At 49.7% G+C, this 27,798-nt stretch overlaps 1 protein-coding gene across 2 annotated transcripts; it reads right to left on the bottom strand.

The window, feature by feature from the left end:
* Positions 1-27,704, bottom strand: PPME1 (protein phosphatase methylesterase 1). Of its 2 annotated transcripts, none has more exons than XM_083170473.1 (15): positions 27,607-27,704; positions 26,270-26,369; positions 25,092-25,183; positions 23,379-23,473; positions 16,499-16,556; positions 12,104-12,155; positions 10,149-10,303; positions 9,946-10,036; positions 9,788-9,853; positions 9,577-9,706; positions 7,030-7,159; positions 5,493-5,537; positions 5,310-5,374; positions 1,407-1,474; positions 1-616 (listed from the first exon to the last, which is right to left on the bottom strand). In XM_083170473.1, exons 2-15 carry the CDS (start codon positions 26,362-26,364, stop codon positions 598-600), a joined length of 1,161 nt encoding a protein of 386 aa, XP_083026599.1. In that variant the 5' UTR covers positions 26,365-26,369; positions 27,607-27,704; the 3' UTR covers positions 1-597. The 2 variants fall into 2 exon arrangements, with proteins under 2 accessions (XP_083026599.1, XP_083026600.1); XM_083170474.1 differs by lacking the exon at positions 27,607-27,704 and adding an exon at positions 27,510-27,571.
* Positions 27,705-27,798: the final 94 nt, after the last annotated feature.

The following is a 27,798-nucleotide window of genomic DNA, read 5'->3' as shown; positions in this document are numbered from 1 at the left end:
TCACTTTTATTTTTTTTTATTTTTTAAATATTACAGTACATTAAAAAAAAAAATGTTGAACACCACATAGTATTGCTGTGCTGGAGAAGCCTGCGACTCCCTTGGTCCAGAAGCCTGCTGGGAAATGCTCCGCTCGCCGCCCAATGCAGATCTGGAGGCTAAAGCTGGCCTGGAGCGGGTAAGGATCATATACGGCTCTCACCTCCTCTCTCACCCACCGCGGTTGTAGCCAGACGGCGGGGCTGCCCTCCGGTACGTCTCCAGCGGAAGGAATACTGGCCGGAAGCTGGTGCTGGATGAGTATCCGGTGCGGTTCTTCTTCTCTTCGGTTAATGATTTAGGAGGGAGCGGGTCGGCAGCTCTCCGAGCTCCAGCTGCATGACGCCTGTGTGTTCACATCAAGCGCGGGTGGAAACCCTGTCATAAAATAAAAACTAAACATGGACACGTGGCTGCTAGTATTGGTTTGCGTGTACGGACAGAGGACTCCGGCATCTCTCCGCTGTGCCAGGGTTGATGCAGCAAACCAGCAACATCAGGGCAGCCTCTGGAGCAGAATATTTACAGGATGACTCTGTGGCCACAGACTGCAGGTTACTAACAGGACGGGAACACACTAGAAAGAGAGCAAGTGAGGTTTATAAATGACATTTCATATACAATTGTGTCTGACACCACTGTAGTACTGCATCCGTAAGATTACAGCCTCATGTTATTATGTGCTGCTGGGGACCCTGCTCCTCCTACTATATAACAATCAGTCTGTGGCTTCCTGCTGCCTCCATTCCCCTCCTCACATCATGTCACCGGCCCTGTCACATGCAGCCCTGTCCTCACTGACACATCCCTCATCTCCTGATATACTCTGTGCTGCTGGGGACCCTGCTGCTCCCACTATATAACTCTCAGTCTGTGGCTTCCTGCTGCCCCCATTCCCCTCCTCACATCATGTCACTGGCCCTGTCACATGCAGCCCTGTCCTCACTGACACATCCCTCATCTCCTGATATACTCTGTGCTGCTGGGGACCCTGCTCCTCCCACTATATAACTCTCAGTCTGTGGCTTCCTGCTGCCTCCATTCCCCTCCTCACATCATGTCACTGCCCCTGTCACATGCAGCCCTGTCCTCACTGACACATCCCTCATCTCCTGATATACTCTGTGCTGCTGGGGACCCTGCTCCTCCCACTATATAACTCTCAGTCTGTGGCTTCCTGCTGCCTCCATTCCCCTCCTCACATCATGTCACTGCCCCTGTCACATGCAGCCTTGTCCTCACTGACACATCACCCATCTCCTGTTATACTCTGTGCTGCTGGGGACCCTGCTCCTACATACATCTATATATATATATATATATAAATAAATATATAGAGGGCATCAGGACTTCTATTATGTTCTTACCATTGAAAGCCGCCAACTGGTTCCGCAAATCGGTGACGCACCAAGAATGTGGCAACTGCTTCAGCGACCTGCACAGGAGAAGGGATTCCATCAGCGTCTGACAGGAGGACTGACCATACACACTGCCACATATAGCATTATCACTGCACATGGTGATCTGATCTGTCAGGGATAAATAGATTGTTCTTCCCCCTGGCTGCCCCTAGGTGGCGCCCTTCAATTGTTGCTCTGTTCTACTGTGCATGCAGCAGTGGGGACCTTTCAGCTCGCAGTCCCCTGAGTTGTGGAGCTGAAATGTACTAAACTTCTGGGGTTTGCTTATACGGGCAGTCATCAATCTGGACGCACGTTAATACATCTGAATTACGCTACCATTACTAAGGCACAAGGTGCTTTACAATCTCATACAAACACAGAAAACGACAGTACAATGCAGTTTTAAGATTTTGCTAAATGACAAAACATCTAACACTTCCAATGACGAACATCTACATTTTCAGTTTACACATTATCTATATAATAAAGTTGCGTGCTGATAAAAAGTGATGTAATCAGGTGGGCGTGCCAGCAAGCATGTCAGACCCTCCCCGAGGGGCGTGGCCACTGTCCCTGTCCCAGCCTTTGCTGTTAGGCGCAGTATAGAAGAGCTGAGGGAGATATTGTAGCTTCATTTCTATCTGCTCCTTATACTGTTAACAAGAAATTATATTAACCCTTTCAGCGCCAGCGTCTCTGCCAGAGATGTGCAAAATATGGGCTACAAATGCTGACGTTGATCACATTTGTTATATAAATTCAAATAAAAAAAATGTTGTGTAAAAATACATTATATTTCCTACAGAAGGTAACATTACCGGTCATTGTGATGAATACAAAGGTTTGCTTGCCAATTTCCACAACGATTTTGACAAATTCACTTGGCACTCAAATGGTTAATCACCAAATGACTATGTCCTTACCGTGGCACGGTTATTGGTTTGGTAGAGGGGTGACCTGGCTATCACAGGCCACAAACTCCTCAACATCGCTGCAACAAAGAGGTAACTGCAAAATGTATCTGTCCTCTCACACAGACTATAGCTTCATTTATACGGGGGATCGTCACTGCCCTCTGCTGACTCCCAGGGTGTAATGCAGGCACAGCCCTTTTATGAAGGGATGCACGTAGGGGTTTCTCTGTCAGATTAGGCCACAGAGTGAAGTCTATCAGACGGTATTATCTGGAGCCGCTGCTGTGCCCTTTATTAGCCTGGCACAGCGTGGCATTGCTCTGTTTCCTAACCGGCTTCTAGAATATGTCAGTGAGACACACGGGCTCGCAGCATTGCAGAGGTGTTCTTCTGGGTCAGAGGCAGCAGTGCAGGCCTACGACTGCGGCACCTGATATCCGTACACTGCGGTATATATATATATATATGGTCAACACTCTACAATGGTCTACACAAGCGAAAGGTCGACATAAGATTTTCAGCTTTTTGTTATCTATGTCAACATGGACACCATACAAGAGAAATGCTACATTCGCCATGCTTTGGGCACGGTGCCTTGCTGCGTTCACCATGCTTTGGGCACCGTGCCTCGCTTCATTCGCCATGCCTTGGTCACCGTGCCTTGCTGCGCTCGCCATGCTTTGGGCACCGTGCCTCGCTGAGCTCGCCATGCTTTGGGCACCGTGCCGCACTCGCCATGCTTTGGGCACCGTGCCTCGCTGCATTCACCATGCTTTGGGCGTGGGGCTGCGACGTGGGTACCGCCCATTGTAATGCCCAGTCTTACATGAGCGTTTCCATGAAAACCGAGATGACGCGTTGACGAGAAGCAAACGTCAGCGGATGTCAGCTGCCCGCCCGCTACCCGCACAGGGCGCTCGCAGACCAGAGACACCATAGAGGTCGTCTCTGATCTCCGTGCGCTGGAGAAATCATTCAATGGTCGTCACCCATCAGATGATTTCTCCCCCGCACACAAGGCTGTGAATGGATGATTATGCAAATCAAACATTGGCAGCCCTGTGGGGGGGGGGGGGGGGAATCGCCGCTGCAAGGAGGGGGGCGGCCAGCACTGTGGTTTGATACACGTGCAACGCTGTGAAATTCGCAGCATTGCGTGTGGACCAGAATAAGGTCCTAAAGACCAGGCAGAAATTCTACAATGTCCGCTCAACCTAGAGCTGCGGCAAATCCCCGGATGAGGCAAAACCAGCGCGGTGTAAGGGGCGGGAGAGTTCAGTTACTGATAAATATAGATATAAAGAGGAGCTGTCCGGTGAGGGAGACGGCGGCGTTCCACACTGGTTTCCGTGGAACGCCGCCTCCTTTTTCAGAAATGACAGTAACTGCAGTTTTTAGGTCGGTCTCAGCCCTGTACCCTCTGGTCTGAGCACCAGTTAGTGAGATCCCTGCAGGGGCTTTGTGTTACTGCCATGCTCACTAGACTGCGTACTGTATGTAAGGCCTCTCTCTGTACATCATGCGAACACCCAGGTTCTGCGCGGATTCAATATCGGCCCGCAAGTAGTGGTGGACACATTAATAAAACACATTGATGGCTTAAAGCAGTTTTATGGGGCGTGGTGGGGATTTCGGGGACTGACATAACACTAGGCAGGTGGTTTTAACCTTATGGCTGATGGGTGTATAATATAAAAGAATACAAAAATGAAATGCGGTACTTGTTTCCTAGCACGGCGCCCACGATATTAATCTTATGGCATCGGGTCTATCTGATCGGGTCGCATCGCATGCAACCCGATCGTATGCGATGCGACCCGATTTTTAATTGTACAGTCACCCTGATGGCTGATTAGTATGTTAAATGCACCCCCATTGTTAACGTCACCCCCACTATTAACGCCAACCCGAAGCTTGGTGAGCGCAGCGAGCCCGCGAGGGGCGGCGGTACGCGTCTTCCGACCTTTTCATACCCCCACTATCCACGTCGTCGCGGAGTTGATTTTATATAGTGTGGCGTGCGCAGCGAGCCACCGAGCCCAAAGCGTGGCGAGGGGACGCGGATGACTTCACATGTATTCCGCGTCCCCTCGCTGCGCTTGCCACGCTTCGGGCTCGGTGGCTCGCTGCGCTCGCCACATCTAAAATCAACTCCAAGCCGACGTGGATAGTATGGGTATGAAAAGGTCAGAGGAAGTGTACTGCCGCCCCTCGCGGGCTTGCTGCGTTAGCCACGCTTCGGGTTGGCGTTGATAGTGGGGGTGGCGTTAACAATGGGGGTGCATTTCACATATTAAATCACCCATCAGGGTGGGTGTACAATTAAAAATCGGATCTGGGGGTCCATTTAACATAGTAATGGGCCATCAGGGTGCCTTTACAATTAAAAAGTCTCATCGCATCCTCACCCTAATATCGGGTCAGATCGCGTCCCATCTTAACTTAATGGTATGCGATGGATCCGACGGGCGCTGTGCTAGGAAACAAGTACCTGAAATGCAAAGTAGGAAGAAAACCAACAAGCCAAGTAAAAGTTGCTGTGACCAGTAGCCAATGTGGCTGCACTCGCTAATCCCACTTCTGTGTCCACTACGCTAACCACCATCTATAGATTTGATGCACTACTGGATAATAATAACTCCGATAATCTATCAATGGCTTCGCACCATTGGTCCTTTCCTCAGATGAAGTGATGATAGAAAAGCCAACCACAGCTAGAGTGTTACTTAGTGCCACACTATTGAGAGAGGTATATATAAGGGCAATGCGGTCAAATCTGTTATTGATGAAGAACAGAACACTCTGGGTGCAGCGCGCTGTCCATATGTGCAGCGCGGTGCTCTTACATTTCCGCAGACACAATCATCCCCCACTTTTGTTTATTGTCCTATAGTGGTGTGTGGGTGTCTGTGTTTTACATTACGCCCCAGGCTAAGGGAGGGGAATCTCTTACTTTATCCGGAGCATCTTCGTGTACAGCATGACCGCACTGTGGGAGAACCTGCATCTGGAACTTCCCTGCATTGGAATAAACAAATACAATAAACAGCAGGTAAAAGGGGGACATATGGCTGGATATATGCTCCAGTTTAGCCAATCACAAGCAGTTGTTAGAGGTCACATGTATGAGGCTCACCCTGCATCTGTCCTATTGTCAGGTCTTTGTCCAGTCTGTCCACCCCTGGAAGAAAAAAAAATCAGAAAAGGAAAATATATTAAGACAAAAAAGAAGAGATGGGGGGGAGGAGAGGGGGGAGATGGGACATTTGACACAATATTTGCTTTTACTTAAGGCAGGGCTCCCATGAGTATCAGAATTGTATTCGTGGCACCCCCAGGTCAAAAGTTTTGTATTGAGAAATTTAGAAAAAAATATTAAATGAAGTTGTGCTTCTATGTCACCCCCAGGGTCGGCTATGTGGTGAGGGACAGGATCGCTTCTGTTTGTCCATATAGATTACGACTGAAAGCCACAAACAATGAATGTAATTGGTCCTGGACCACCAACCCAGGGCACCCCTGCAATTGTCCCGAGGCCCCCAGGGTGCCACGGCGCACAGTTTGGGAACTACTGACGTCAGGTTGTGAAAGTCTTTTTTCTTGAAGGTAAAGTTGTGGAACCTTTATAATAAGAATATGGATCCCATGATTGATGCTCCCTGCAGCTGTTGTGATACTACACATCCCAGCATGCCCTGCAATAGTTTTAGCATCCCCTAATAGCAAAACTGTGGCAAGGCATGATGGGACTTGTAGTTTCACAACAGCTGGAGGGCCAAGGTTGGACATGCCTGCTTTGGGCCAGGACCACACAGGGGGACATGAATTAGAAATTCTGGTTAAAGGGAATTTGCGGCTGCTTCATCGACTAGAAAGTATCAAACAATGCTCCATGTACTGAGGCATGGAAGGTGTATACCACCATGACTGGCGTCCCCAATACTACTCATCTAAAGGGGTGTGCACACGGGGCGAGTCTTCTAAGTGATTTTGACTACATTGTCATGAGCACCCAGCTGGTGGGGCCCACCATCGCCATCGGCTGGCCAAATAGACTTTTAAGTGTCTGCAGTGTCTATGCACACATGGGCTGCTGCTGGGGATGGCCACCGGCTTATCTCCGGGAGGGACATCGCTCAGCTAGTGCCCCGTGTTTACAGCCCAATAGACACAGCTTGTCCATAGCACAACAGGACGGACTTGGGAAGGAGGTTGTTGTAGATTCTCATCTGATTGATGGAAAGGCAAACCAATGAAAACCTTTGTTGATATCGTTGCTAAGTAACAGTGTGATGCATTATCCCATTTGATGGACATTTTGTAGGGACCAATGAGAGGCCAGTGTTAGGATTTTGTATATCTTCCTGTAACGTTTCTATTTCTACAGATGTATCTCCAAGTTATACATAACGCATGAACCGTGTGACTCTCACAATGTACCAAACTGGTGATTTGGCCGCTCCTTACTCTCTGTTTTGCAAATAAGAGGCTATTTATTGTAAAAAGTCGGAAAAAATTACTCTCGACGGTACGGAGTCCCTCGGAGCTCATGCGTTATGTATAATGTGTCTTGTATCGCATGCGACATAGATGTATGTGGACACATCTGTATAACAAAGAACACAGATGGACCTGGGTTACAGAGACTGCGCAGAGCAGCGGACGTGACTCACCGGCCAGGAGAAGCTGCTTCGGTATAGAGCAGCTGAGGAATAGGTTGGAGAGGCCCCTGAACCACCCGTCCCAGTACTTCTCGGTTTTGGACAGCTCGATCCTCCAGGTATACGGCCGCTCTTTCTTCACCTAAGAAAAAAATATATTTTTTTTTCAGAATATAATGTAGAGTAAGAGATTTTTTTGGTACTTGTTTCCTAGCAGGGCGTCCAGTTTTCTTAAGTATGCTACCGAAGCAAAATTGCATTGCATTGCATTGCATCTCATGGTCCATTATAGTGCGATGCGATACGATTTTTTTAATGTCATTTATTCACTGCTCTGTTGGCCCTAGGGGATTGCATTGCATTGCTCCTCCCGAAAAATTGCATGAGATTTTATAGGGTGCGACGCCATGCCATTAGCTATACACTTGTTTGACATACAATGAGGTTTCACTGACCCCCCCACTATCCACGCCACCCCGAAGCGTGGCGAGCGCAGCAGAACGCATCCTCCCGCCCTTTTCATACCCCCACTATCCACGTCGGTGTGGAGTTGATTTTATATAGTGTGGCGAGCCCCGCACATGTAAAGTAATCCGCGTCCACTCGCCACGCTTCGGGCTCACCACACTATATAAAATCAACTCCACACCGACGTGGATAGTGGGGGTATGAAAAGGTCGGGAGGCTGCGTTCCGCTGCGCTCGCCACGCTTCGGGGTGGCGTGGATAGTGGGGGGGTCAGTGAAACCTCATTGTATGTCATACAAGTGTATAGCTAATGGCATGGCGTCGCACCCTATAAAATCTCATGCAATTTTTCGAGAGGTGCGATGCAATGCAATCCCCTAGGGCCAAAAGAGCAGTGAATAAATTACATTAAAAAATCACATGGCATGGCATGGCACTATAATGGCCCATGAGATGCAATGCAATGCGATTTTGCTACGGAGAATATCCCTGTACGCTTACAGCGTACTGGGCGCCCTGCTAAGAAACAAGTACCAATTTTTTTTCCTAACAAAAAAAATGCAGAGAAAGTGCCTGGCCAGCTACAGCAGGAAGGCTCCCAGAAGTCTCTGCTAGCGTCTGGCCAGCTACAGCAGGAATGCTCCCACAAGTCACTGCTAGCGCGTAGCAGCTACAGCAGGAACGCTCCCAGAAGTCTATGCTAGCGCCTGGCCAGCTACGCTACAGCAGGAACGCTCCCAGAAGTCCCTGATACCGCATGGCCAGCTACAGCAGGAAGGCTCCTAGAAGTCTCCGCTAGCGCATGGCCAGCTACAGCAGGAAGGCTCCTAAAAGTCTCTGCTAGTGCATGGCCAGCTACAGCAGGAAGGCTCCTAGAAGTCACTGCTAGCGCATGGCCAGCTACAGCAGGAAGGCTCCTAGAAGTCTCTGCTAGCGCATGGCCAGCTACAGCAGTAAGGCTCCTAGAAGTCTCTGCTAGCGCATGGCCAGCTACAGCAGGAAGGCTCCTAGAAGTCTCTGCTAGCGCATGGCCAGCTACAGCAGGAAGGCTCCTAGAAGTCACTGCTAGCGCATGGCCAGCTACAGCAGGAAGGCTCCTAGAAGTCTCTGCTAGCGCATGGCCAGCTACTGCAGGAAGGCTCCTAGAAGTCACTGCTAGCGCCTGGCCAGCTACAGTAGGAAGGCTCCTAGAAGTCTATGCTAGCGCCTGGCCAGCTACGCTACAGCAGGAACGCTCCCAGAAGTCCCTGATACCGCATGGCCAGCTACAGCAGGAAGGCTCCTAGAAGTCTCCGCTAGCGCATGGCCAGCTACAGCAGGAAGGCTCCTAAAAGTCTCTGCTAGTGCATGGCCAGCTACAGCAGGAAGGCTCCTAGAAGTCACTGCTAGCGCATGGCCAGCTACAGCAGGAAGGCTCCTAGAAGTCTCTGCTAGCGCATGGCCAGCTACAGCAGTAAGGCTCCTAGAAGTCTCTGCTAGCGCATGGCCAGCTACAGCAGGAAGGCTCCTAGAAGTCTCTGCTAGCGCATGGCCAGCTACAGCAGGAAGGCTCCTAGAAGTCACTGCTAGCGCATGGCCAGCTACAGCAGGAAGGCTCCTAGAAGTCTCTGCTAGCGCATGGCCAGCTACTGCAGGAAGGCTCCTAGAAGTCACTGCTAGCGCCTGGCCAGCTACAGTAGGAAGGCTCCTAGAAGTCACTGCTAGCGCGTGGCAGCTACAGCAGGAATGCTCCCAGAAGTCTCTGCTAGTGCCTGGCCAGCTACAGCAGGAACGCGGTTGCTATAGTCACATACAGAGGCCACGAGAAAGGATTGATTGTATAATACTATATACAGCCCACGTGTTAGTGGAGTCATAATTCCACATAGTAACCAAGGAGAACATACAGAAGCCACAGTAACATAAGGAGTCCATATATACTGATAGAGTATTTACAGTGTATTATATAGTATAGAGCAGCAGATTCCGTTGCGCTTTACAATTGGATTAACAGTGATAGGACAACCTGGGCTGTCACAGATAGACGGAGGATGGAGGGCCCTGCACGCAGGTGTAGAGTCTATAAATCATAAAAGGAGCACATGTACATTACCTCTGTATCATCCTCCTTCTTCCTCTTGTTAATGGACTGCCCTCCGTTCTCTTCTACATCTTCCTCTTCCTCCTCAATTATTCCTTCTACTATAGCTTTTGGTCCTTCGGGAGTCATGGCTTCCTCGCATCTATGGGGGAAAAAAGAGCACTCATACTCAGTACAGTGTTACCAGCCACTTAGTCCCTACTCCTTTGACTGAGATACTCACTGCCTGACCTGCCCAGCCATAGATACCCTGGCGGATTCCAGATTCCTGATCTGCCCGCTCTTCACACTGGGAGAAGCACAGTACAGACCTATTAGAGTGTGCATTTTACCATATCTTCTCTATCGCCGGTAGCAACAACACCCGCTCCCATCACTGACCTCCATTCAATAGCGTTCTCCAGCGATATAAATGTTTTGGGACGGCCGCGTAGGAAGTTCTGCATGCTGTTCAATGCGTCCATCGCCGTTCCTGAGAGCCGGAGAGTGAGAGTTACTGACGCCTTGGTGTGTGCGATCTCATAGGCAGAGACATAGGCCGACATGGACACCGTCTAAGTGTACTGCAGAGTAGGGGCACTTACCTTCCACAACGTCAATCATGCAGAGGCCCAGCAGACTTGGCACAAGGTTAGCAGCGGCGGTATGGACAGCGATGGCTCCGCCCATGCTGTGACCAATGAGCATGATGGGAGGAGGCAGATCCCCGTACAAGGCATCCACCACATTCCCAATATCCCTGCGGAGGAAGACAGTAATATCAGCTAAACGTAACCAGAGCCTGAGGAACTGGAAGTAAATCAGGCATGCATCGCTCACAGGACAAGGGAGGCAACATGAGCATCTCAATGTAGGACTGTACCACAGGTGCCACCATTAGGGAGAACTACCCCAGCCGAGCCAAGTGTCACATGGGACAACCCTTCGGAAGAGCTCCCAGAGGGGGCAGGACCAGGCTTCTCTCAACGTTAGGCTCCACCCCCTCATTGCATTTTGTAGCTATTGGTAGGTCGGTGAACAGGGGATGGGGCTAGAGCAGAGGTCCTCATGAAGGGGGGATGGGGCTAGAGCAGCGGTCCTCATGAAGGGGGGATGGGGCTAGAGCAGCGGTTCTCATAAAGAGGGGACGGGGCTAAAGCAGCGATCCTCATGAAGAGGGGATGGGGATAGAGCAGCGGTCCTCATGAAGAGGGGATGGGGCTAGAGCAGCGGTCCTCATGAAGAGAGGATGGGGCTAGAGCAGCGATCCTCATGAAGAGGGGATGGGGCTAGAGCAGCGGTCCTCATCAGGAGGGGATGGGGCTAGAGCAGCGGTCCTCATGAAGAGGGGATGGGGCTAGAGCAGCGGTCCTCATGAAGATGGGATGGGGCTAGAGCAGCGGTTCTCATGAAGAGGGGATGGGGATAGAGCAGCGGTCCTTATGAAGAGGGGACGGGGCTAGAGCAGCGGTCCTCATGAAGAGAGGATGGGGCTAGAGCAGCGATCCTCATGAAGAGGGGATGGGGCTAGAGCAGCGGTCCTCATCAGGAGGGGATGGGGCTAGAGCAGCGGTCCTCATGAAGAGGGGATGGGGCTAGAGCAGCGGTCCTCATGAAGAGGGGGTGGGGCTAGAGCAGCGGTTCTCATGAAGAGGGGATGGGGCTAGAGCAGCGGTCCTCATGAAGAGGGGATGGGGCTAGAGCAGCGGTCCTCATGAAGAGGGGGGTGGGGCTAGAGCAGCGGTTCTCATGAAGAGGGGATGGGGCTAGAGCAGCGGTCCTTATGAAGAGGGGACGGGGCTAGAGCAGCGGTCCTCATGAAGAGGGGATGGGGCTAGAGCAGCGATCCTCATGAAGAGGGGATGGGGCTAGAGCAGCGATCCTCATGAAGAGGGGATGGGGCTAGAGCAGCGGTCCTCATGAATAGGGGATGGGGCTAGAGCAGCGGTCCTCATGGAGAGGGGATGGGGCTAGAGCAGCGGTCCGCATGAAGAGGGGATGGGGCTAGCATATAGTGTAGGATGTGGTTGGGGATAGTGTAAACTCTTTCATTACTTAGTCAACTACTGCCTCTTCCTAGTCACCATCTGCCACCCACTGCTTCCCGCTTCCATCCCCGTCACCCTCTGCCATCCCCAACCAACCTATGCCTCCACTGCCACCCTTTGCCTCTAAATTGTCATCCTCTGCCATCCTGGTCACCTTGTCATCTCCATGCAGCCACTACCACGCTCTGCATCTCCCGTCCACCCTTGCCACCTACTGCCAGCCTCATTGCACACTGTTTCCCCATGCCACCCTCTGCCTCCCCATCATCCTATGCCTAATAATCATCCGCCTCTCCCTAGTCACTCACTGCCTCCCCTCTGCCACCTACTACCAACCCAGTCTCCCACTGCCTTTTTCTGCCATCCTTTGCTTCCTCCTATCACCCACTATGTAGTTGTACGGCCATGCTCTCGCAGAGGAGTTGGGAGGACTGTACTATTTATCCCATTGGAAGTTCTTGTCCCTGATGACTGCAATGGAAGGCTAAATAGAAGGAGATGCAGTATCTTACTTGGCCATGGTCTCCGCAGACAGGTCCTCTGTGTTCCTAACTTTAGTTTCACCTAGAGAGCAAACCAGAGGTTACAAAATGAACCTCACTATATAGTTTCACAGCAGATACATACTAATGCGAATAACCGGGAGGACGAGCATAGTGGGACATCACTATATAGTGTCACTCACAGCAGGTACATACTAATAACCGGGAGGACGAGCATAGAGGAACATCACTATATAGTGTCACAGTAGATACATACTAATAACCGGGAGGACGAGCGTAATGGGACATCACTATAAAGTGTCACTCACAGCAGGTACATACTAATAACCGGGAGGACCAGCATAGTGGAACATCACTATATAGTGTCACAGCAGGTACATACTAATAACTGGGAGGACGAGCATAGTAGAACATCACTATATAGTGTCACTCACAGCAGATACATACTAATAACCGGGAGGACGAGCGTAATGGGACATCACTATATAGTGTCACTCACAGCAGGTAAATACTAATAACCGGGAGGACGAGCATAGTGGAACATCACGATATAGTGTCACTCACAGCAGGTACATACTAATAACCGGGAGGACGAGCATAGTGGAACATCACTATATAGTGTCACTCACAGCAGATACATACTAATAACCGGGAGGAAGAGCATAGTGGAACATCACTATATAGTGTCACAGCAGGTACATACTAATAACCGGGAGGACGAGCATAGTGGAACATCACTATATAGTGTCACTCACAGCAGGTACATACTAATAACCGGGAGGACGAGCATAGTGGAACATCACTATATAGTGTCACTCACAGCAGATACATACTAATAACCGGGAGGACGAGCATAGTGGAACATCACTATATAGTGTCACTCACAGCAGATACATACTAATAACCGGGAGGACGAGCATAGTGGAACAACACTATATAGTGTCACTCACAGCAGGTACATACTAATAACCGGGAGGACCAGCATAGTGGAACATCACTATATAGTGTCACTCACAGCAGGTACATACTAATAACCGGGAGGACGAGCATAGTGGAACATCACTATATAGTGTCACTCACAGCAGGTACATACTAATAACCGGGAGGACGAGCATAGTGGAACATCACTATATAGTGTCACTCACAGCAGGTACATACTAATAACCGGGAGGACCAGCATAGTGGAACATCACTATATAGTTTCACAGCAGGTACATACTAATGCGAATAACCGGGAGGACGAGCATAGTGGAACATCACTATATAGTGTCACTCACAGCAGGTACATACTAATAACCGGGAGGACGAGCATAGTGGAACATCACTATATAGTGTCACAGCAGGTACATACTAATAACCGGGAGGACGAGCATAGTGGAACATCACTATATAGTGTCACTCACAGCAGATACATACTAATAACCGGGAGGAAGAGCATAGTGGAACATCACTATATAGTGTCACAGCAGGTACATACTAATAACTGGGAGGACGAGCATAGTAGAACATCACTATATAGTGTCACTCACAGCAGGTAAATACTAATAACCGGGAGGACAAACATAGTGGAACATCACGATATAGTGTCACTCACAGCAGGTACATACTAATAACCGGGAGGACGAGCATAGTGGAACATCACTATATAGTGTCACTCACAGCAGATACATACTAATAACCGGGAGGAAGAGCATAGTGGAACATCACTATATAGTGTCACAGCAGGTACATACTAATAACCGGGAGGACGAGCATAGTGGAACATCACTATATAGTGTCACTCACAGCAGGTACATACTAATAACCGGGAGGACAAGCATAGTGGAACATCACTATATAGTGTCACTCACAGCAGATACATACTAATAACCGGGAGGACGAGCATAGTGGAACATCACTATATAGTGTCACTCACAGCAGATACATACTAATAACCGGGAGGACGAGCATAGTGGAACAACACTATATAGTGTCACTCACAGCAGGTACATACTAATAACCGGGAGGACCAGCATAGTGGAACATCACTATATAGTGTCACTCACAGCAGGTACATACTAATAACCGGGAGGACGAGCATAGTGGAACATCACTATATAGTGTCACTCACAGCAGGTACATACTAATAACCGGGAGGACGAGCATAGTGAAACATCACTATATAGTGTCACTCACAGCAGGTACATACTAATAACCGGGAGGACCAGCATAGTGGAACATCACTATATAGTTTCACAGCAGGTACATACTAATGCGAATAACCGGGAGGACGAGCATAGTGGAACATCACTATATAGTGTCACTCACAGCAGGTACATACTAATAACCGGGAGGACGAGCATAGTGGAACATCACTATATAGTGTCACAGCAGGTACATACTAATAACCGGGAGGACGAGCATAGTGGAACATCACTATATAGTGTCACTCACAGCAGATACATACTAATAACCGGGAGGACGAGCATAGTGGAACATCACTATATAGTGTCACAGCAGGTACATACTAATAACCGGGAGGACGAGCATAGTGGAACATCACTATATAGTGTCACTCACAGCAGATACATACTAATAACCGGGAGGAAGAGCATAGTGGAACATCACTATATAGTGTCACTCACAGCAGGTACATACTAATAACCGGGAGGACGAGCATAGTGGAACATCACTATATAGTGTCACAGCAGGTACATACTAATAACCGGGAGGACGCATAGTGGAACATCACTATATAGTGTCACTCACAGCAGATACATACTAATAACCGGGAGGAAGAGCATAGTGGAACATCACTATATAGTGTCACAGCAGGTACATACTAATAACCGGGAGGACGAGCATAGTGGAACATCACTATATAGTGTCACTCACAGCAGGTACATACTAATAACCGGGAGGACGAGCATAGTGGAACATCACTATATAGTGTCACTCACAGCAGATACATACTAATAACCGGGAGGACGAGCATAGTGGAACATCACTATATAGTGTCACTCACAGCGGGTACATACTAATAACCGGGAGGAAGAGCATAGTGGAACATCACTATATAGTGTCACAGCAGGTACATACTAATAACCGGGAGGACGAGCATAGTGGAACATCACTATATAGTGTCACTCACAGCGGGTACATACTAATAACCGGGAGGACCAGCATAGTGGAACATCACTATATAGTTTCACAGCAGGTACATACTAATGCGAATAACCGGGAGGACGAGCATAGTGGAACATCACTATATAGTGTCACAGCAGGTACATACTAATAACCGGGAGGACGAGCATAGTGGAACATCACTATATAGTGTCACTCACAGCAGATACATACTAATAACCGGGAGGACGAGCGTAATGGGACATCACTATATAGTGTCACTAACAGCAGATACATACTAATAACCGGGAGGACCAGCATAGTGGAACATCACTATATAGTGTCACTCACAGCAGGTAAATACGAATAACCGGGAGGACGAGCATAGTGGAACATCACTATATAGTGTCACTCACAGCAGGTACATACTAATAACCGGGAGGACGGGCATAGTGGAACATCACTATATAGTGTCACTCACAGCAGGTACATACTAATAACCGGGAGGACGAGCATAGTGGAACATCACTATATAGTCTCACAGCAGGTACATACTAATAACCGAGAGGACGAGCATAGTGGAACATCACTATATAGTGTCACTCACAGCAGGTACATACTAATAACCGGGAGGACGAGCATAGTGGAACATCACTATATAGTGTCACTCACAGCAGATACATACTAATAACCGGGAGGACGAGCATAGTGGAACATCACTATATAGTGTCACAGCAGGTACATACTAATAACCGGGAGGACCAGCATAGTGGAACATCACTATATAGTGTCACTCACAGCAGGTACATACTAATAACCGGGAGGACGAGCATAGTGGAACATCACTATATAGTGTCACTCACAGCAGATATATACTAATAACCGGGAGGACGAGCATAGTGGAACATCACTATATAGTGTCACTCACAGCAGGTACATACTAATAACCGGGAGGACGAGCATAGTGGAACATTACTATATAGTGTCACTCACAGCAGGTACATACTAATAACCGGGAGGACGAGCATAGTGGAACATCACTATATAGTGTCACAGCAGGTACATACTAATAACCGGGAGGACGAGCATAGTGGAACATCTTAAGGATGTAGAATGGTTTCAAATGAATGGTATGATCCATCGCTGCCTACATCTGTGCCAGGCATACACACCTGTAAGTGGGCACAGCTAATACATGCAAGTCGTGCCACCTACAGACAAGTAACCTGCTAAATCTCTATCCTGCAATAAAAGAATGGTGAGGCGCCTGGTCAGGCTGTTGCCTGAGGCGCTGATACATACCGTGGCCTCGCTGATCTATCGCCACAACTCTGCACTGAATGCGGCTAATAATCGCAGTCTGCAGGGAAACAAAACACAACACGTAATGTAGCAGACACAGGACACATGAGACTAACACCCTGGCTTCTAGACTAACACCCTGGCTTCTAGACTAACACCCTGCCTTCTAGACCTAACACCCTGCCTTCTAGACCTAACACCCTGCCTTCTAGACCTAACACCCTGGCTTCTAGACCTAACACCCTTGCTTCTAGACCTAACACCCTGGCTTCTAGACCTAACACCCTGGCTTCTAGACCTAACACCCTGGCTTCTAGACCTAACACCCTGGCTTCTAGACCTAACACCCTGGCTTCTAGGCCTAACACCCTGGCTTCTAGACCTAACACCCTGGCTTCTAGACCTAACACCCTGGCTTCTAGACCTAACACCCTGGCTTCTAGGCCTAACACTCTGCCTTCTAGGCCTAACAACCTGGCTTCTAGACCTAACACCCTGGCTTCTAGACCTAACACCCTGGCTTCTAGACCTAACACCCTGGCTTCTAGGCCTAACACCCTGGCTTCTAGGCCTAACACCCTGGCTTCTAGGCCTAACACCCTGGCTTCTAGGCCTAACACCCTGCCTTCTAGGCCTAACACCCTGCCTTCTAGGCCTAACACCCTGGCTTCTAGGCCTAACACCCTGGCTTCTAGGCCTAACAACCTGGCTTCTAGGCCTAACACCCTGGCTTCTAGGCCTAACACCCTGGCTTCTAGACCTAACACCCTGGCTTCTAGACTAACACCCTGGCTTCTAGGCCTAACACCCTGCCTTCTAGACCTAACACCCTGCCTTCTAGGCCTAACAACCTGCCTTCTAGGCCTAACAACCTGGCTTCTAGATCTAACAACCTGGCTTCTAGACCTAACACCCTGCCTTCTAGGCCTAACACCCTGCCTTCTAGGCCAAACACCCTGCCTTCTAGACCCAACACCCTGCCTTCTAGACCCAACACCCTGCCTTCTAGACCTAACACCCTGCCTTCTAGGGCTAACACCCTGGCTTCTAGACCTAACACCCTGGCTTCTAGACCTAACACCCTGGCTTCTAGACCTAACACCCTGGCTTCCAGACTAACACCCTGGCTTCCAGACTAATACGGCCTACACACATGCCGATATTAACCCCTTCACGACATTGCCTTTTAAGGTAATTTTTTTTTTTTTTTTTCCTCCTTGCGTTCAAATAAGCGTAACTTTTTTAATTTTCCGGCTATATAGACACATGAGGGCTTTTTTTTTTGTGGGACAAGTTGTACTTTGTAATGGTACCATTTACTATACCGTATAATATTCTGGGGAATCAGGAAATAATTCAATGTGGGGTAAAAAAAAAAAAAAACGCCATTGCACAATTTTGCGCTGGTTACGGTTTTTTTGGAGTTCATAGTTCGTTTAAAATGATGGGTTATCTTTATTCTATGGGTCGTTACGATTCTGGTGATACCAAACTTATATAGTTTTCGTTATGTTTTACCACTAAAAAAAAAATCGCAACTTTTACGGTTTTTCTAATTTGCGTTGCGTCGCCATGTTCTGCGGCTTATAACTTTTTTATTTTTCCACCTACGGACCTGGGTGAGGGCTCATTTTTTGCGGGCTGAAGTGTACTTTTTAATTAATACCATTATGGGATATGGGCGACTTTCTGATCTCTTTTAGTTATTTTTTTTTGGGTACGCGATGCGACCAAAAAACGTAGTTTTGGCGTTGGGGATTATTTTCCGTTTACGCCTTTAACCGTGCGGGATAACTAATGTTATATTTTAATAGATCGGACTTTTAGGAACGCGGCGATACCAAATATGTTTATTTTTTTTATTTTTTATTTATTTTTATTTGGGAAATGGGGAAAGGGGGGTGATTTGAACTTTTAATATTTTTTTATTTTTTTTTTTATTTTTAAACTTTTTTTTTTTTTTTTTACTTTTACTACAAGGCCCCCTAGTGTACTTGACCACTAGGGGGCGCGATCGCCTGTACTAGGTTCAGCCATAGAGCTCTATGGCTGAACGTAGTGATTTTATGCACTTCCTATTACATCCTGCCTGAGGCAGGATGTAATAGGTATGCATACACGGCCAGCACAGGGGTCTACATTAGACCCCTGGCTACCATGGCAACCGATCGGCACCCTCCGATCTCGCTGCGGGGGGCCCCGATCGGCGCCGGAGGGGGGCGCCCCCCCTCCGATCAGCTATTTAAGCATTGCGGGCGCTTTGCCCGCGGTGCTTAAAGGGTTAAACGGCCACGATCGGCGAACTCGCCGCTCGTGGCCGTGAGAGCAGGGACCTGGCTGTAATATACAGCCATTACCTGCTCTCTTTCAAGCCAGCTCACTCCGTGAGCTGGCTTGATTCCCCCGCAACCGACATATGACGTATATATACGTCATATGTCGTGAAGGGGTTAAGGCATTTTCTAAGCGATTTTGCTTAGTTTGGCAAAGTCGCTTAGCAAATACCCTCACATCGGTGTATGTGTGGGGGCTATATCGGCAGCAGTGCGCGGCCCCACGCGTTTTTATCGCTGGCCGAGATTGATGGACAGTGTCCATCAATCTCGGCATCGGCAGGGTTCTCCCACCGAAGAACACTGGCGCAGTCTGCTTGCTTAGCACACAGAGCGGGCTGTCAGCTCTGTGTGCTATGCGATAGCGGCGCAGCACAGCCCGACCTAGCATAGCTAGGTAGCCCTGCACACATCGCTATGTGTGTAGGGCCCATAACACCCTGGCTTCGATACTAACACCATGACTTCGATACTAACACCATGACTTCGATACTAACACCATGACTTCGATACTAACACCATGACTTCGATACTAACACCATGACTTCGATACTAACACCATGACCAGGTGACTCCTGGCTGTACAGAGAGGATGTCCCTCTCTCATTTTGTCATCCTGATTATGGTGGTGGAGATGGGGATGGGGCTGGAAGACCAAATACTCTCTGCAAAGATTTTATCCCTGATCTCTGCACCCTCCATCAGTACACCCATGAGAAAGCACAATCACCCTATACCCTCAGCAATCTAGACAATTATTCTATACTAGGTGATTCATCGCGCCCTACGGGCGCTCTTCACACCGTCGTAAGGGGCTGCGCCCCCTTAATTTGTGAATGTTTGTATATGAGAAATATGGTTAGAATTGTATGAAAGATGCCCTGTATTGCAACTTAGGTGTCCGCGAATCGCGGGAGGGGGGGTCGCGGAGGGTGCCGCGAATTGCAGGAGGGGGGTCGCGGGGGGTGCCGTGAATTGCAGGAGGGGGGGTTGTGGGGGGTGGATGCTGCGAATCGCGGGAGGGGAGGGATTGCAGAGAATCGCGGGAGGGGGGTCGCGGGGTGGGTTGCCGCAAATCGCGGGAGGGGGGTTACGGGGGCGGGGGTTGCAGCGAATCATGGTAGGGGGGGTCGCGGGGGGTGTGCCGTGAATCACGGGAGGGGGGGTCACGGGGTGGGGTGCCGAGAATCGCGGGGGGGTGTGTGTGTGCCGTGAATCGCGGGAGTGGGGGTTGCGGGGGGGGGTGGGGGGGGTGTGACGCGAATCGCCACAAGAAAAAATCAACACAGAAAGGTCAACACATGTAAATGTTGACATAAGTGTGGCACTTCATTGGTGTCCATGTCGACACATGAGAATGAATATGAAAACATTCAAAAAATGAAAAAAAAAAATTCAAAAACTCATGTCAACCTTTTTCATTGTCGACCATAGCCATGTCAGTGTTTTCCAAGTGCAATTTAATTCTGGAGCTGCCGCGAATCGCGGGGGGGTGCCGCGAATTGCGGGAGGGGGGGTCGCGGGGGTGGGTGCCGCGAATCGCGGGAGGGGGGGTTACGGGGCGGGGGTTGCGGCGAATCATGGGAGGGGGGGTCGCGGGGGTGTGCCGTGAATCACGGGAGGGGGGGTCACGGGGTGGGGTGCCGAGAATCGCGGGGGAGGTGTGTGTGTGTGTGCCGTGAATCGCGGGAGTGGGGGTTGCGGGGGGGGTGGGGGTGGGGGGGGTGTGACGCGAATCGCCACAAGAAAAAATCAACACAGAAAGGTCAACACATGTAAATGTTGACATAAGTGTGGCACTTCATTGGTGTCCATGTCGACACATGAGAATGAATATGAAAACATTCAAAAAATGAAAAAAAAAATTCAAAAACTCATGTCAACCTTTTTCATTGTCGACCATAGCCATGTCAGTGTTTTCCAAGTGCAATTTAATTCTGGAGCTGCCGCGAATCGCGGGGGGGTGCCGCGAATTGCGGGAGGGGGGGTCGCGGGGGTGGGTGCCGCGAATCGCGGGAGGGGGGGGTTACGGGGCGGGGGTTGCGGCGAATCATGGGAGGGGGGGTCGCGGGGGTGTGCCGTGAATCACGGGAGGGGGGGTCACGGGGTGGGGTGCCGAGAATCGCGGGGGAGGTGTGTGTGTGTGTGCCGTGAATCGCGGGAGTGGGGGTTGTGGGTGGGGGGGGGGTGTGACGCAAATCGCCACAAGAAAAAATCAACACAGAAAGGTCAACACATGTAAATGTTGACATAAGTGTGGCACTTCATTGGTGTCCATGTCGACACATGAGAATGAATATGAAAATATTCAAAAAATGAAAAACAAAAATTCAAAAACTCATGTCAACCTTTTTCATTGTCGACCATAGCCATGTCAGTGTTTTCCATGTGCAATTTAATTCTGGAGCTGCCGCGAATCACGGGGGGTGCCGCGAATTGCGGGAGGGGGGGGTCGCGGGATTGGGTGCCGCGAATCGCGGGAGGGCGGGGTTCACAGGGGTTCCGGTGGGGGGTTGCCGCGAATTGCGGGAGGTGGGGGGTCACGGGGGGTGCCGCGAATCGTGGGGGGGGTTGCGGGGGGGTGTGACGCGAATCGCCACAAGAAAAAATCAACACAGAAAGGTCAACACATGTAAATGTTGACATAAGTGTGCCACTTCATTGGTGTCCATGTTGACACATGACAATGAATATGAAAAGATTCAAAAAATGAAATAAATCTTCAAAAACTCATGTCAACCTTTTTCATTGTCGACCATAGCCGTGCCAGTGTTTTGCATGTGCCCATTAATCCTGGGGCTGCCGCGAATCGCGGGGGGTGCCGCGATTTGCGGGAGGGGGGGGGTCACGGGGGGTGGGTGCCGCAAATCGCGGGAGAGCGGGGTTCATGGGGGTTCCGGTGGGGGGTTGCCGCGAATTGCGGGAGGGGGGGGTCGCAGGGGGGTGCCGGGGTGCCGCGAATCGCCGGAGGGGGGGTTGCGGGGGGTGTGACGCGAATCGCCACAAGAAAAAATCAACACAGAAAGGTCAACACATGTAAATGTTGACATAAGTGTGGCACTTCATTGGTGTCCATGTCGACACATGAGAATGAATATGAAAATATTAAAAAAATGACAAAAAAACTTCAAAAACTCATGTCAACCTTTTTCATTGTCGACCATAGCCATGTCAGTGTTTTCCATGTGCAATTTAATTCTGCAGCTGCCGCAAATCACGGGGGGGTGCCGCGAATTGCGGGAGGGGGGGTCGCGGGGGTGGGTGCCGCGAATCGCGGGAGGGCGGGGTTCACAGGGGTTCCGGTGGGGGGTTGCCGCGAATTGCGGGAGGTGGGGGGTCACGGGGGGTGCCGCGAATCGCGGGAGGGGGGGTTGCGGGGGGGTGTGACGCGAATCGCCACAAGAAAAAATCAACACAGAAAGGTCAACACATGTAAATGTTGACATAAGTGTGCCACTTCATTGGTGTCCATGTCGACACATGACAATGAATATGAAAAAATTAAAAAAATTAAAAATAAATCTTCAAAAACTCATGTCAACCTTTTTCATTGTCGTCCATAGCCATGTCAGTGTTTTGCATGTGCCATTTAATCCTGGGGCTGCTGCGAATTGCGGGGGGGGGGGGGGGGGGTGTGCCGACAATCGCGGGAGGGGGGTCGCAGGGGGGGTGCCGCCAATCGTGCAAGGGGGGGTCGCGGGGGGGTTCTTTTTGCCGCGAATCGCGGGAGGGAGGTCGCGGGGGGTGTTTTTTCCGCGAATCGGGGGGGGGGGGGTCACGGGGGAGGGTTTGCCGCGATTCGCGGGAGGGGGGGGTCGCGGGGTGGTGGTTATGCCGCGAATTGCGGGAGGGGTCGTGGGGGGTTTCTTTTTGCAGCGAATCGCGGGAGGGGGGGTCGCGGGGGTGTTTTTGCCGCGAATCGCGGGAGGGGGGGGGGGCGCGGGGGTGGAGGTTTTGCCGCAAATCGCGGGAGGGGGGCGCTCACCTGGTGGCTGTGGAGTAGCAGTGCTGGGCAACATGGGAAGGCAGTGGGTGTCTGGCACTGTCTGTGGGCTCACTGGGCTGGTTCTCTGTCACATACCTCCCAACATGACCCTCTCCAGGAGGGACACAATGCTCTGTTTCTAGACTTCCCCTTAATGTATGATTGCCATCACCTGTTTTAAACAGGTTAATTTCTCAGAAAGGTGTTCAGCACAGATGAAGGCAATCACACATTAAGAGGAAAGTCCAGGAACAGAGCGTTATAGACACAGACACCCACTTTGAGTGACAGATGTAGCCAAATATATAGGAGATGAAACGGCATATCATGCCGACATAGCTCCAGGCTGTACCCAGCTGAACACCAGACTGTCTGGCACAGGGAATAGTGGCGGAACTTTCTGAGGTCAGAGTTTCTGTACACAGAACCGGCTCTCCTAGACCTACGTGCAACGGAAACTCCCCATAGGGATTACAAACACCTTGGCGGCCCCAGCCAATCAGAGCAACGGACCGAGCTGGCCCCGGCCAATCAGAGCAGCAGTCATGTTCTGGTAACTCACAGTAAACACGGCCCAGGACAGAGCCGAGTGCCCCCCTCCATGCAGCAACAGAAGGACAGGCCCCTCCGATCCACTCTTGTAAATACGGAAGCTGTGTGATAACGTTAAGAAAATCCAGGAGGTGAAAGTATTTGTCATGAAAACAATGAATCCGCCTTATCCCACATGGCTCATGGGATAATACTTCACCATCATTTACTCAGTGGACTCACAAACACCTTCTCCCGGGACACAGTCCGAGAACGGAGTCATACACAGATCCTGGTCTGAGGCAGAGGTACCTTTCCCCATTGTTAAAGAGTTCCCGTGGGACTATGCACTGCATGACCAGAAGCATGTGAACACCAGAATATAGCACGCATACGTTCCATTCAACATGTCAGCAAAATACACGGTTGTTAGTAAGTAGTTGCTGATGGAACAGCTTCCACTCTCCTGGCAAGTCTTGCCACTAGATTCTGGCAGAAGGAACTCAGCAGTAAAGGTGGCCATACACACGCAGATTTATCTTCAGATCTGGCTGGTTGGAACAAAAACATGGTAATGGATGAGAGCAAATGACAGTTGACCATTTGCTTGGAAATGCTGGAAAACTGACAAACTGTCACTCATCCATTACCATGTTTTTGTTCCAACCAGCCAGATCTGAAGATACATCTTACTAGTGTATGGGCACCTTAAGTATAGGGTATAAATTTGACTGACTTGTTTGATAATGTGGCATCCTATGTCCTGCGTCATTGTCCCGCTAAAGCCAATAAGTCCTCAGTAGGCCATCGTTCTGCTGCTTGTGTGTGACTATGAGACTGCCATATGCACCCGCTTACCAACGGGAGGGACTGGCCAAACACCTATTACATGGGGTGTCCACCTACAATTGGCAATGTTATTCTTTATTGACCAACCAGTGACTTATTTCCAAACAAGTGGGTATCAATAACCCCCCAGCACCTCCTTTCCATACGGACAGATTTACTTTACTAGAAAGTAGAGGACAGAGTAACAGGGATCAGTTATTGCTGCCGGCTGAGTAACCAAACTGGAATGGCCAAATGTAATTTAATGGAGCCGGAGTATTTCTGGCAAGGTAGTCACTGGATTTAACGCAGCAATTTGTTTAAGGCAAAGCCACCCTGGCTCCTAGGTCTTCACACCGGAGCTGCTGCAAATTACAGGCCGTTACGTTTGGCCTGTGCACGGGAAGTGACGAGAAATCAGTAAATCGATGTTTAAGGCAGCAATTTTTTACCAGTAAAACCCGGTCTTGTTTTGCAATAAAACAAAGAAAGAACGAATTTCACAGCGAAGGTACCGAAATCTCAGCAATTGCCAAATCTCACCAGCTATTATATTTACCTATTTTAGGTGTCGACCCAATGACCGTACCAAGTTGTTTTCTCCTCTATAAAGTATTACTAGCGGGAACCTTTATAAAGCCTAGGGCCTGACTCAATTCGCAATCCATTCATTATCAACTGACTGCTTTTGCGTACAGATCACAGCACAAATGCGCAAGCCCAAATAGCGACACAAATAGCATTTGGATCGAATCGCTATCCCCTCGCGATTTAACCGTCAGGAAGCCGGCTATCAGTCATCTGCAACTTTGCAGATGACTTATATACCTATGGAGAGATAAACAGCGCGGCGCCTTACAGCCTCATCTTACACCAGGAGGTAATGAGGATTACACTGCACCGCAGAAGGATATGTCTTTGCCAGTTTCACATTCAACCACCACATCTTCCATGGACTCAAAATACTGGCTCCAGGGAACGGGGGAAAAGTCCCGCTTTCTTCCAGGCCTGTAAGAGAGAGAATCCGAGTCATAAGAAGCCAGCATCCGTACCTGCTAATTGCTATGATTATTGGCCATCATGCCTCTGCAAACGCTTATATCAACTCCTTCCGCTGTATACATCCGTATGGATGAATACGCAACAACAGAGATGCCAACTGCCAGCCTCCGTAGTCGTGGTAATCATCGTTGTTTCCTTGTTCACCCCCATAGACTGCACCTCACCCCGCCTGACCATGGCCCCTTGGGTCTGGGAACACCGCCATTTGCAGTGACACGCCCACAACACTCTTACACACCCACTCAATAACAGCCCAATCATTGACCAGGAACGCCCGCCACATTTGTGCGCATGCGCAGCTGTAAAAGATTGCTCAACTATGTTTCCAGTCGTGAATCAGCCCTGTGCCTGCTTCTCATTTAAGAGCCTAAACCTAAAATACAATACTTCGAAAACAAACATGTTTTAACACCCACAATCTACTATACTATACAGTAACACTAATGTATGTACAAACGCTATCTCACGGCACATTACTGGGTTAGCAAAGTAAGAAAAAGCACACAACTGGGCAAAGCCATGCTGCACCGCAGGTGGGGCAGATGTAACATGTGCAGAGAGTTACATTTGGGGGAGTTACATTGTTTCTGTGCAGGGTAAATACTGGCTGCTTCCTACACAAGATTTCAGTTTGAACACACCGCACCAAAATTTGACTCTGCACCTGTTACATCTGCCCCACCTGCAGTGCAGCATGGTTTTCTGCTTTTTTTGCAGATGTTACTCATTTTAAATTCATATATCTTCATGATGTTACTAATTAAGTATCACAATTGTTACCGCAGCCGGTAGCATGAACACGCATAATTGTGGATGTTGCTGAAGTTTATTTTCATTTATCAGGCCCCGAAAGCGAGTCCCGCAGTAACAGTGCATTATAAAACAAGCAAATACACAGATGGGCGACATAAAAAATATGGACCACTAGAACGCGGCTGTACGGGTCTCGTGGCAGCAGCACAAACAGATAAACCAGCAAATCACGCACTGGACGTGGTGCATGTCTGGGTACCATGTAAGAGAAGCACGTACCCCATTCTAATCTTGGATCCAGACTGCAGACCTCCAGGCATGGGAGGCCGAGGGGGCAGCCGCCCCAGATGGAAGTGTTTCTCCAGTGCAGACATGTTCTCTGAAATGGGAAGACAGGAAAGGGGCTACAGAAGGCTGACAGACGTGGAACAACTTTCCAGAAATGAGGAAACTGAGGCGAAGCCGCCCACTAAGCATGCGCAACTGGGAAAAACACTGCGCGATTACATGCAACAGCTAAAGTCTCCTTCTCATTTGGGCACACACATATAATGAAATATTATATCTATTTAATGGGAAACCCTAATACACAGGTGTCTGCCCCTAACACAGCTGCCCCTTTTACATCCCTCTGATACATTATACCCCCCTCCACCCAATACAGTATCCCCGACACATTCTACCTCCCTCATACACAGCTATAACCTCTTACATCCCTCTGACAAATTCTACCTCCCCATACACAGCTATAACCCCTTACATCACTCTGATACATTCTACCTTCTCCATTCACAGCGCCCCCGCCCCCCCCCCTTACAACCCTCTGAAACATTATTCTCCCCCCATACACAGCTATCACCCCCTTACACAATCTACCTCCCCAATACATACACAACTTTCTCCCCCGGATGCATTCTAACTCTACCTCCCCATACCCAGTACACCCCCTTACACATTCTACCTCCCTATACCTAGCAATCACCTCCTGACACCCCTCTGATAATACCTCGCCCATACACAGCTATCCCCCCCCCCCTTACACATACCACCTCCCCCATACATAACCATCCCCTCCTGACACCCCTCCGATACATTCTACCTCTCCCATACACAGCTACCCCCCATTACACATTCTACCTCCCCATACACAGCTACCCCCCATTACACAGCCACCACCCCCATTACACATTCTACCTCCCCATACACAGCCACCACCCCCATTACACATTCTACCTCCCCCATACACAGCCACCACCCCCATTACACATTCTACCTCCCCCATACACATTCTACAGTACCTCCCCCATACACATCTTCCACCCCCATTACACATTCTATCTCCCCATACACATTCTGCCTCTCCCATTCACATCTACCCCCTCCCCCCCCCATTACACATTATACCTCCCCCATACACAGCTAATCCCCCTACACCCCTCTGACAAATTATATCCATTTAACGCTTCACAGACACACAGACATCCCCCGTCCCCAGGCCCCGACCCCCGGTCTCACGCACCCCCAGTGTCAGCCCCTCCAGGCCGCAGCCCACCAGCCAGAGTGGTTTCCGTGGAGACAGCCGGACCCGCCCCGCGAGCCCCCTCTCCAGAACTCACGTCATGCCGCGCAGGAATCTGGGAGCCGCACCGAGCCAGGGATTTCGTTTTCCTTTTTTTTTTTTTTTTTTTTAATAACTTTATCAGTCCTCGCAAAAGAGAACAGTGACATATTCTCAGTCATAATAACCAATGTGAAAAAAAAAACAGGTGGTTTTGGTTTAGGCTTTGCCCTCATCTATTGGTACCCCA

This window comes from Crinia signifera, chromosome 2 (assembly GCF_055691185.1).
Source record: "Crinia signifera chromosome 2, ASM5569118v1, whole genome shotgun sequence".
Classification (NCBI taxonomy): Eukaryota; Metazoa; Chordata; class Amphibia; order Anura; family Myobatrachidae; genus Crinia; species Crinia signifera.
Note: the sequence above shows the minus strand (reverse complement) of the source record. Positions and strands in the feature narration are given on the sequence as shown.

Excerpts from the sequence above, each read along its gene's own strand:
- PPME1 (XM_083170473.1), bottom strand. The coding sequence starts at position 26,364 with ATGTCTGCACTGGAGAAACACTTCCATCTGGGGCGGCTGCCCCCTCGG. Across the intron at positions 10,304-12,103 it reads TCTGCGGAGACCATGGCCAA|GGATATTGGGAATGTGGTGG; the intron begins GTAAGATACTGC and ends CTTCCTCCGCAG. Across the intron at positions 10,037-10,148 it reads CATGATTGACGTTGTGGAAG|GAACGGCGATGGACGCATTG; the intron begins GTAAGTGCCCCT and ends TCCGGCTCTCAG.